The 12,150-nt window shown below is 40.3% G+C and overlaps 1 protein-coding gene across 2 annotated transcripts in view; it reads right to left on the bottom strand.

Annotated features, from left to right (window-relative positions):
- The window catches only part of PKHD1 (PKHD1 ciliary IPT domain containing fibrocystin/polyductin), a 427,795-nt gene that overhangs the window by 243,755 nt on the left and 171,890 nt on the right, over nucleotides 1-12,150 (bottom strand). For both annotated transcript variants that reach the window (XM_070456320.1, XM_070456321.1), the window contains exons 39-42: nucleotides 9,313-9,504; nucleotides 5,858-5,983; nucleotides 2,404-2,460; nucleotides 2,033-2,163 (exon numbers count right to left, since the gene is read on the bottom strand). In XM_070456320.1, the coding sequence (XP_070312421.1) occupies nucleotides 2,033-2,163; nucleotides 2,404-2,460; nucleotides 5,858-5,983; nucleotides 9,313-9,504 (506 nt within the window). The remainder of the gene's footprint in view (nucleotides 1-2,032; nucleotides 2,164-2,403; nucleotides 2,461-5,857; nucleotides 5,984-9,312; nucleotides 9,505-12,150) is intronic.

Below are 12,150 nucleotides of genomic sequence, written 5' to 3'. Positions count from 1 at the left end.
ATTTATTGCACTTCTCCATTTCCCACTTGCTAACTATAAGCTTGTTTTCTATGTCTGTAAGTCTATTTCTGTTTTGTAAATAAGTTCTTTTGTACCTTTTTTTTAGATTCCATAGATAGTGATATCATGTGATATTTGTCTTTCTTTATCTTACTTCACTTAGTATGATAATCTCTAGGTTCATCCATGTTTTTACAGATAGCATTATTTCATTCTTTTATGGTTGAATAATTCTACTGTGTATATATTCTACTGTGTGTGTGTATATATATATATATATACACACATATATATATATTTCTTCTTTATTCATCTGTCAGTGGACACTTAAATTGCTTCCATGCCTAGGCTATCATAAATAGTGCTGCTATGAACATTGAGGTGCATGTATCTTTTCGAATTAGAGTTTTCATTTTTTCCAGAAACATGATCAGGAGTGTGACCGCCGGATGATATTATAACTCTATTTCTAGTTTTTTAATGAACATCCATATTGTTCCTCATAGTGGCTGCTAGTCAACTCTTTCTTACTGGTCAACTAGTAGTCAGGACACTCGCCCCAGAGACAAGACTCTACCCAGTGAAGCAAAGCAAGCAGCATCCCTGACACTCAGTGTGGATTTAGATACATTCTAGTCTCCTGCAGGAAGATGACCTGGGCATCTCTGAGGGTGTCCTTTCTTCTAGGCATTTCAGAGTAGTCATGATTCTGCGATCGAAGAAACTATACAAAACATAGCTCTTAAGTCCCCAAAGCTTACTGGGAGGCTATGCAACAAGCCCTGTGGTTGCCAACAAGTTAAATGTCGCTCTCATTGCTCTGTGTCTAGAGCTTAGTTTCCTTCAATCCATGCAGTTCTGCCTCCTTTCCTCACTGGCATATTAGCTGCCCCCATTAGGCACCTAAAATAGTGTGTAAGTGCTGTGCTTGGAATAAACATAATTAAGAGTCTGGCGGAGGGTTGAAGAGATAACCATGACTTTTATTAGGGGTTATTCAGCGGAAGGTAATTAAAAACAGATGATCAGAGAGAGAGAGAAAAATGTTCATTCTCTCCATTCCTCAGAAACTTGGCATAAATGTCACAGTAGATACTTAGAGCCATGTCCTGAAGAGTGAGGCCCTTAACCCTTTCATAGATGGTCCATGGGACAAAACCTTGGGAAAAGGGGAAACTAAATGGCCTTCCCACGACTCTGATGCCATTCCTCATTCACAGATTTGTGGTTAAACTATCAGAAAAAAATAATTCTTTAAACCACTTAGATAGAAATTTACCAAGAAAAACTAATGTTAAGTTGTACTAAATAATGGGATAAAAAAAAACCAAGGCCAACAGAGTGTATAGCTGGCTTTTGAACACTGCAGAGATTGCAGGTGCCGACCCTCTGTGCAGTCAAAAATTCACGTAAAATTTATAATCGGCCCTCCATATACATGATTCCAAGGTGTCCATGGTTACACACCTGCAGGTTCAACTAACTGTGGATAATATCAGAGTGTAGTATTTACAATGGAAAAAAATTCGAGTATAAGTGGACTCATGCAGTTCAAACCCATGTTCTTCAAGGGTCAACTGTACCCTGTTCATCCTGGAATCTGACATGCTCTCACTCACCTCACGACTCTGCTGACCCTCAGTTTTGAACACTCTTAAAGGGCAATAGTATGACCACATTAATACAGTAGCATAATGAAGATTGAATAAGTAATTATTATCAGAATCAAGACCAAATTCAGCAACCACCACATATAGCTCTGGAAGATATTTTATGACCAGAAAGTAATCAATATCTACTTGGTTTCACTTCATATAGATATTTCTTCAAAGAATGTTAATGGGAATTCTGAGGAAATGATTACATTTATCCTAAAATTGTTTAATCAAAAATCATAAAGTAGCTTCCCATGACCAATGTGCAGAAAGTAAATGATTTATCCCACACCACTGATGCTGCCACTCAGGATAATTTTCAGAGCAAACATTATGCCTCTAAGCTCTGATCTCCCTGAAGGATCTGAAGCTCTTACCTCTATAACATTGGTGGGATCACGGATGTAGATACCAGAGGCTGTCACCACTTCAGGACTGGAGAGTCCCTCGGCTCCAGAAACACCAATGATCACATTGTTTCTTATTATGTTTCCTTGTTCTGACCAGTCTAATTTAAGAAAAGGGGATTTGCCAACATAATTAAAATGTACTCAACCCAACATTCTTATTTCTACTAATATATGTTATAGTTCTCATCATGCATATACATATATTATATAGACAGCTGTAAACATCTAGTGTGTTCAACAAATTTAAGACATCTAACATTCTGCCAGCAGCCCTGTCTATAAAATGTATGGCAACTTAAATGGATAGTAATAAATTTAAAACCAATTTACATATTTACCCTTTTCTCCTCCAGGAATAACCTCCCAAGGGATATACCTTATCTCGGGGGATTTACCTGAGAACAAAAGATGACGTTAGTTCAGTACATTTCATGCCACCCAGGAAAATGAGAGCTCCTTTAATACTGTTTCTTGTTTTGGTATGGCTTGCTTCAATTTGTGTGTGTGTGTTTGTCTATGAATCAGACAGACAGAGATTATGTGAACCTTTTAGGTCTAGAACTTCATGAATCAGAACGTGAGTGAAAGTCGCTCTGTCGTGTCCAACTCTTTACGACCCCATAAACGGTAGTCCATGGAATTCTCCAGGCCAGAATACTGGAGTGGGTAGCCTTTCCCTTCTCCAGGGGATCATCCCGACCCAGGAATCAAAGCAGGATATCCTGCACTGCAGGCGGATTTTTTTACCAACTGAGCTATCAGAGAAATCAGAAGCTCATTCTAAATAAAAATAATAAAGAAGTAGATCTATTGTTTTACTTCTTAAGAAGAATCTAAGTGACTGTCTCTGTAGTTAAATGACACACACTCCAGTGTTACATCCAGCCCCACCCTGAGCTCTTTGAATTGGCCACCAGACATCTGCGTGCCCCTCTCTTCCCCTGGAAGATCTGGATGTCTGGGATAAACAGGCTGGACAGGACCTGAGACACTCACATATCAGATCAGAGGTTTGAAATAGAACAGAATAAAAGAGCATGGGCCATGCTACAGAGGGGCTTCCCAGTTGCCACTAGTGGTAAAGAAACCGCCTGCCAGTGCCAATAAAAGACACAGGTTCAATCCCTGGGTCGGGAAGATCCCCTGGAGAAGGAAATGGCAACCCACTCCAGCATTCTTGCCTGGAGAATCCCGTGGAAAGAGGTGCCTGGCAAGCTATAGTCCACAGGGTCACAAAGAGTCAGACACAACTGAGGCAACTTAGCACGCACACATGGATTCTACAGAGAGGTCAACCATGTAGCATCCATACAGAGCAGCCCCACAGATTCCCTTTCTTCTAGGTCTTCAGATATCTGGGCTTCCTATGTTATTTCATGAGTCTGAGTCTGCAAACTCATTTTGCATGAATAGAGTATCTTATCTAAAATTCAGTGACGGATATTCTAATTCCATCACCTACAACACAGTAGAAGTCAAAGAGCCTCCACTCACAATATCCAAGCACTCAACGCCAAATTCCTCCTGCGGGTTTCATTCCTTGCCTAGTCAATGCCAATTCCACAAAGTTGTTTCCCCCTAAAATAATATTGTTATGGTGCCTCCCTGAATTTCTGCAGCAGGTTTCAACCAACTTTTCCCTTACAGCAACAAAGGTAAAAATAAGCAAAGCCAACCTTCCATGTATTAGTCTGACTGCCCTGTCCTTTTCCAGTCAAAAGACTGTCTTGTACCTGATAACTTCTATTGTCCTTAGCCCTTAGCCTTTTAGAGCTGGTGTTAGTTTCTGCTGTGCTTAGTCACTCAGTCATGTCTGACTTGTTGGGACCCCCATGGACTGTAGCCCACCAGGCTCCTCTGTCCATGGGGATTCTCCAGGCAAAAATACTGGAGTGGGTTGCCATGCCCTCCTCCAGGTGATCTTCCCAACCCAGGAATCAAACCCAGGTCTCCCACATTGCAGGCAGATTCTTTACCATCTAAGCCACCAGGGAAACCCATGAATCCTGGAGTGGGTAGCCTATCCTTTTCCAGAGGATCTTCCCGACCCAGGAATCAGACCCATATCTCTCCCACATTGCAGGCAGATTCTTTACCGTCTAAGCCACCAGGGAAACCCATGAATCCTGGAGTGGGTAGCCTACCCTTCTTCAGAGAATCTTCCTGACCCAGGAATCGAACTGGGGTCTCCTGCCTTGCAGACATATTCTTTACCAGCTGAGCTATCAGGGAAGGCCTGGTGTTAGCTTACATGATCCATATTTTCTCACTAAACTATTCCCCTCCCACAGTTAGAACCTTTCCAGCTTTTATCTTAACAGATCATTCCTAAATGAAACATGCACACTTTCCCGTATCTGATGATATCACAGAATTAATTTAAATAGAAAACACTAGCTAACAAATACAGTTATAGTTTTCCTTTCAGTGAAAACCTCTGATTTTGTTATTCTGATATAACCAAAGACCTTTTGTTCATTAATAGATTTATTTCTTTCAACAAATATATCTCCAAATGTACTATTTAAAAGTCCTGTTAAGTACTAAGGAGATGATGTTTGCATGAAATCTAGTATTAATAGAAAAACAGACATTGATCAGATGATCAGAAACATGATGTATAATTTTAAATCAATAAGTAATGATTGGGGATAAAAGAGTTTAAACAGACTTGATTTGGGAGTGTTGGGGAGGGACTATAATAGGAGGAGAATGAATGGCATGAACAGAAGGCAAGAGCTGTGCAAAGGTCCTGAGGCAGGAGAAAGTGTGGCCTTTTGAAAGAATTAAAAGAGGTCAGTGTAGTGAGAGCACAGAGGGAGATAAAAAGAGAAAGACAGGTATACCAAGGTTAATAGAATCAGCATCACTAAGGGAGTTTTTTAAGCCAGAATAAGGATTCTGGATTATATTCTAAAAGAAATAAATTCTTAAAGAGCTTTAAGGTGATGTAGTCTGATATTTTTAAGGATAACTCTAAGCATCACAAAGGGAATGAACTTTAGGAAACAAAAGTCAATACAGAGGACCATTTAGAAAATTCTTAAAACATAGGCATCTTCGACAAGCCACAGAAGTAGTGAAGAACAGGATTCAAAAATGTTTAATTCCTTGTTCAGCATCCACGTCTGATACTTCATAAGGCTGCACAAAGACATATTTATGTGACTTTGAATTATTGTTAAAATTGCTGACAATAAATTTTATATTTATTGTATATTGATTAACATGAGCTGAAATGTCCATCTTTAAAAATCAGTTTTCTGAGAGACAGACTCACAGACATAGAGAACAGACTTGTGGTTGCCAAGGGGGCAGTGGGATGGAAGAGGGAAGGATTGGGAGTTGGGGATTAGCAGATGCAAACTATTATGCAGAGGATGGATAAACAAGGTCCTACTGTAGAGCACAGAGAATTATACTCAATATCTTGTGATAAACCATAACAGAAAAGAATATATATATATATATGTGTGTGTGTGCATAACTGAACCATTTTGCTGTGCAGCAGAAATTAATCCAGCATTATAAGTCAACTATACTTCCATAAAACTTTTTAAATAAATTTAAAAAAACAAAATATAAAAATCCATTTCCTATGGTTAAAGCTTAGTAAGCTAATTAAAGATGACTGAATTTACAGCTAGAATTTTTAACTACAGCCTATTTCTAAAGATCAGTGACTGAAGTTTTTATAAATTGGAAATTCAAATCTGGGAACAATAATTCTTTTTTAAAAAATAATATGTCCTCCACCATAATGTCAAAGTTAAACAAGCTCATTTCACTTACCCACCAGCAGCGCATGGCCTGAAATATCATAGAACACATTACTGTCCACCTCCAGGCCTGAGGCCTGGGACACGCTGAGGCCTCTGCTGAAGGACCGCCATACTGTGCAACCCTGCACATAGGAACCTGACAACAAAGAGGAAGGTAAACAGTAAGCAATCTCAAAGGTTCCTCACGTTCTGTTGACCATCCCCAAATACTGCTAGAATATAACTAAGAACATTCTTCCACACAATAATAAAACTCAAGAAATAGGGAGTTGGCAGCAGAAATTTAAAAAACAGGCAGCTCAGACCAATATATCTTAAAGTCACCAGAGATAACCAAACTGGAGTCCAAGGGCCACCTGTTAGAAAAGAAAACCATCTGAGAGAGAGACAGTATGGCCAAATCACGAAGCATGCAAGGCTCTCAAGACGTCCTAGTGGCCGCCATCTTTGGTATCTACTCTCATCACAGTGTAGTGGACAGTAGCTCAAGAAACAAATAGCTAAGGCTTACAGACCAATTCTGATCTCTGAAAACTGCATCCAGCATGAGAAGAGGTAGTCATTATATCTTGAGCTATGAAGTTATTTATTTTTAATTGAAGAATAGTTGATTTATAATACTTCAGGTATATAGCAAAGTAATTCAGTTATACATATAAGTGTGTATATAAGTTATATATCTGTATATGTGTATATATATTCCCATTCATAAACTTTTCCATTATAGGTTATTACAAAATATTGAGTACAGTTCCTTGTGTTATACAATAGTTACTTCTTGTTTATCTATTTTACATAAAGCAGTGTGAACCTGTTAGTCCCAAATTCCTGATTTATCCAAATTGTAAGTAAAGCTAGAGATCAGTCTGAGGACCAGAACTTTCACATTTGAATATGGTGGTTTATGGAACTGGAGGGGATATACCCTCTACTGTGCTAAGAGAAACTGACATTTAGGAAAATCATTACATTAGCTCCATGAGCATATTTTATGACTTCTCAAATTGATACATGTGGACTGAGTCAATTAATGAACAACTATTTACTGAGTATCAACTATATATTTCAGGAATTATGTCTTGTGCCAGAGATATGAAGTTGAATAAAACTAAGTAAATTCTGCATTTGTGTATCTTGAGTCTGATGAAGAAAACTCACATTAAAGTAATTAAAATGTTTTATTTGTATAATAAAATTATAAATCCTGAAAAAGGAGCTTTGTATTATTTCCAGACAGTGAGAGAGATTATATCGATACCAAATGTTTGAAGTATTGGAAAAATGGCTTTGGTTTATGTAATAATTTGACTTTTAAATTGGGACTCTCTAGAAAAATCTCAACTACAATGTCTCCATAGACACAGGGTCTGTAGATTCCCCTTGATCCCAGTACCAGATGCCTTCATATAACTCGGTTAGCCCATCCACATACACTCATGTAAGAAACACTGCCTGCTGCAGACTTTTCCTGACCAGGTCTCCACCATAACATCACTGCTTATGCATCAGAATACAATGGTACATCTGAACAACCAGTAAGGACTAATGTGTTAACAGAGCTATTGTGGGTGAGTTCAGGGAACAGTAAACCTCTAAAGGAAACATCAAGCAAAGATTCCAACACCCTCTAACTCTCGTGACTGAGGACAGCTGGCCACACAGGTCATGAGAGCCTGTAGGGCATGAAACAATAAAAGATTCTTTGGCAAGCATGCCAGAAGTTTCTAACCTCTGGGTTAATGGGTTTCCCCCTCCCAGGAAACACATTTGCATTTTAACAGAGACCTACAGGGGATAATGTATTAATTCAGTGGATTTCAAACTTTGGTTAAGCACTGAAAAGGGAAAGTGTTAGCCGCTCAATCCTGTCCAACTTGCAACCCCATGCACTGTAGCCCCCCAGGCCTCTGTACACAGAATTCTCAAGGCAAGTATACTGGAGTGGGTAGCCATTCCCTTCTCCAGGAGACCTTCCCAACCCAGGGATTGAACCAGGGTCTCTTGCATTACTGGCGGATTCTTTACCATCTGAGTCACCAGGGAAGTCCAAGCCCTGAACCCTTTTTCAAATAAAACCTAAGAGAGAGAGAGAGAGAAAGAGAGAGAGAGAGAGATACACACATATATATATAAATAAAGGTGCAAGTACTCTAAAGCAGAGGCTGAGGAGGCAGACTGAGTGAAGTTTTGATGGGGAACTGTTGCTTATGTTCAATTGATAACTCCTATGTGACTGCTCCCCTCACTTCTGCTGGAACTGACCCACATCAAATATTCCTCAGCATTATAAGCGCCAGGAGACCAAAGAACCAGAAAGAAGGGCACAAAGATTCTGATCACCCTAATGTACTTGGGAAAGAACCATGTGAGGGACCCATCCCACCAATGAGTGTAGAAAGAAATAAATAAGGTGGAAGAGATCTTGGAAAATTAGGAGATGTATTCTTGGCAAGCAGATAATTTGAAATGAGAAAAAGTGCTGCTAGCCAGGATCCTGCCTTCAATGACCTCATGGATTACTTTGTCAATGCCTGTCGTAATTCTAGCACTTCTCAATATGCCTCAAGGTAAGCATATGAACCTCCCATATGCCCTGATGAGCTTGGTCAGGCATCAACTTCTAGAGCACCACCTTATCAAGGAAGGGAGAGCTTGACTGTGTGGGTGTTGAGGTGCTGAGGGCAGGGGAGCGTAACTGTGCAATGGGGCTGCTGTCCTCATCGCTCAGCATCTGTACCCATCTCTCAGCTCCATATATCAGACTCTGGCATTGGGATTTCACCCTGGATGCTCCCACACCCCTCCAACTTTGATCTCAGAGCCTTTATTAGTACACCTGGTCATGTTCTTCTTTTCTGATTTTGACTTTTTATCTACTTGTCCCCACCTGCCTTGGATGTCTGCCGCTTTCCTCGTATCTTTTCAGGTCTGGTCAAGGTCTGCACGCTCTGTCTGCTCTCTGTCCCCAGGAAGAGAGCCTGGTTCTCAGCCATTCTCCCGACTTTTCCCAGGCAGGGGATTCTTCTGCGTTAGGACATTTTCCCAAAGTGCTTTTCGCTAGCCTTTCCTGATTATTTATACTATTTAATGTCAATCTGTCTATAGTCACAAAGCCAGTATGTTGTAGTGGCAGGATTCAAAACATGGATTTGTGTGGTTCCCTCCATATCTGCTGTACCTATAGTGACATTTCTCAAAGGGAAACTTGGACTACTTGTTCCAGAATCAGAAGGTTAAAAATTCAGTTTTTCTAGGCTCACTTTGGATCACAATTTGTCTGAGACAGGGTCTCTACGTGAGAATTTTAATAAGCTCTCCAAGTGACTCTCTGAACCATAGATCTAGGGTATAGTTATCCATCTCTGAACCCCCCATCTTCCCACATACTACATACCAGGCAGGATCCCCCTGCATGGAAAGCCTTGAATATAGAAGAGATGAGACATCACACCTGGGCCTCCTCACCTCTCATAGCTCCTACCAGCATCAGTGAGCTCACGTGCTCGCGGAAGGCTTGCCCCAAGTCCCGGAACTGCACTCCCTTCAGCTGGACCTGGCTGGGCTCCTCCGGAAAGGACTGAATGATGACTCTGGCCCCCAAATCCCTGGATCCCAGCATCTTCTCACTCTTGGAATACCAACAGTTCTGCAAATCACCTGAGACACAGAATGAAGTCAAGGGGCACAGAAGAATGTACAACAGGATTCTAATCAAATCTCCCCGTACGCAAGGCACTGTGGGCATAAAGGACAGACCATGATTGTTTATTTAATAACCTTACTTCCCTTTTACTTCAATTCTCCCCTTTGGATTATTAATTAAATCATCTGATAACTAGAACACAATGTTGCCTTCACTCTATTATTTCCAGAAGCCCCCGAATCAATCACCTTAATTGTTATCACAAAAAGGCTGACTAGAACCCATAAACCCCACCTAAATAGATGCTTATTACAATTCAAAAGATCCCCTGAGGGAGTGTGCAATAAAATGACCCTCTGGTGGTGGATAACTGAAGGAAAGACATGTGAGCACTAAATGTAATCACATCTCTTTGCTGCCCAGTGGGCTTTTCCCAATATTTTGTTGCTTTATGGTTTGGGGACATAGCAATGATGCCATCAAAGAAATGGAAAAGAGCTCCAGAGAAACAACTGAGCTGTCCCCACACCAACACCTCAGTCCCAACAGAGCCCTGGCATTTGGTGGGGTGAAATAATCTCAGGATGGGGAAGAAATCATCTCCTGAATTAACTCTTTATTATTCAGGTTAATAAACCAATGGAGAAGTGCCACTAATACAAAATTATGGATCATTCTAACAGGCATCTGTTGACAGTCCCAGAGAAGGCATATCAGTTCAGTTCAGTCGCTCAGTCATGTTCAACTCTTTGCAACCCCATGGACTGCAGCACATCAGGCTTCCTGCCCATCACCAACTCCCAGAGCTTACTCAAACTCATGTCCATCCAGTCAGTGATGCCATCCAACGATCTCATCCTCTGTCATCCCCTTCTCCTCCCACCTTCAATCTTTCCCAGCATCAGGGTCTTTTCCAATGAGTCAGTTCTTTGCATCAGGTGGCCAAAGTATTGAAGCTTCAGCTTCAGTCCTTCCAATGAATTTTCAGGACTGATTTCCTTTAGGATGGACTGATTGAATTTCCTTGCAGTCTAAGGGACTCTCAAGAGTCTTCTCCAACACCACAGTTCAAAATCATCAATTCTTTGGTGCTCAGCTTTCTTTACAGTACTACTTACATCCATACATGGCTACTGGAAAAACCATAGCTTTGACTAGATGGACCTTTGTTGGCAAAGTAATGTCTCTGCTTTTTAATATGCTGTCTGGGTTGGTCATAGCTTTTCTTTCAAGGAGCAAGTATCTTTTAATTTCATGGCTGCAGTCACCATCTGCAGTGATTTTGGAACCCCCCAAAATAAAGTCTCTCACTGTTTCCACTGTTTCCCCATTTATCTGCCATGAAGTGATGAGAATGAACATATTAGAGGTGAATAAAGAAGTGTTTGGTATTTGTACATTTTACCACCATTTTAGCCATGTATGCCAGTAAGCCATAATATTTTCCAGCATCTAGGCCTCTTGTTATGGTTTTTGGCTACTTTGTTCCCATATTTGAGCTCCATAAAAAGAAAAGGTGAATGATAAGTTATTTTTTAAATGAAGGTCTATGAATTTTGTTTTATTTTTGTAATTTTTTTTGTCATATTTAAGAGTTGTGGTAGAACTAGGGATTTTTTTCATTAGGAGACAACAGATTTAAAATGGCCTAAACCTAGAGGCATGATTTGTCTTGGAGCATGACTAAATGCCATGTTTTGCACAATACAATCTGAGAATACCTATATGAGAATTACCAAGAGAGTCTGTATGGACTGCAGATGCCAGTTTAGCAGAAATGTTAAATTTGGCAGTCACTGCATTCCAACCCACTGGATGAAAACTATTTTTTTTTTTTTTATCAGAATGACACAGTTGTGAACTAGATGACTAGGGAGTGGGGGGCAGGGTCAAAGTCCCTCTTACCCAACCATATCCCAACATTATGCCCACAGGCCTCTATACATAGACATGACTCAAATCTTTAACTCCAGACCTGACATTTCTTCCAGGCTCCAGACATCTCCAGTCACATGCTGGCCTGGCATCTCAACATGTACAAAATTAAACTTATGATCTCTACCCTCCCACCCCCCAAACCTGTTTCCCTTCCCATCTCAATAAATAGCCTCCTCATCCATCCAGAGCTCATGCCTGGGAGTCATCCTTGACACCCACACCATCCTGGACCAAAGTTGACAAATGATGTCTTCCCAACATGTGAAAGCCTCATAATCTACAGCCTGGGAAACCAAAACATAACCTACTAAACTAACCATCCCTGAAATAGATGTTTAATAGGTACATCAGTGTGATTCAGTGCCTGTTATTCTTCTCGAAGATAGATTGACTTTTTCAACCACTTACTTAAAGTATGTGGTAGTTTCACTCAGAAAACAAACTCCAAAAGTGGGAATGGTAGGGGGAGGGAAGAGCCTTCTAAGTCTAACTCATTAGAACATGCTGCCTGTATCGCTGACTCTGGCATTAAGCAGTTTTCCTGAGAATTGTAGAGAAGGATGGGAATCAGTTTCATTATAACCTCTGACCTAAAAATTTAATTCAGCTCTCCAGATTTTATTATTTAACAGGAATATTTTTTCCCCAAAGAAATAATTAATTTATCAAGCAGATACTGTTGCCTATCTCTTTCACAAGGGGGTTGAGGGCAGGAGAGGAAA

The sequence above is a fragment of the Odocoileus virginianus genome, chromosome 27 (assembly GCF_023699985.2).
Source record: "Odocoileus virginianus isolate 20LAN1187 ecotype Illinois chromosome 27, Ovbor_1.2, whole genome shotgun sequence".
Classification (NCBI taxonomy): Eukaryota; Metazoa; Chordata; class Mammalia; order Artiodactyla; family Cervidae; genus Odocoileus; species Odocoileus virginianus.
Note: the sequence above shows the minus strand (reverse complement) of the source record. Positions and strands in the feature narration are given on the sequence as shown.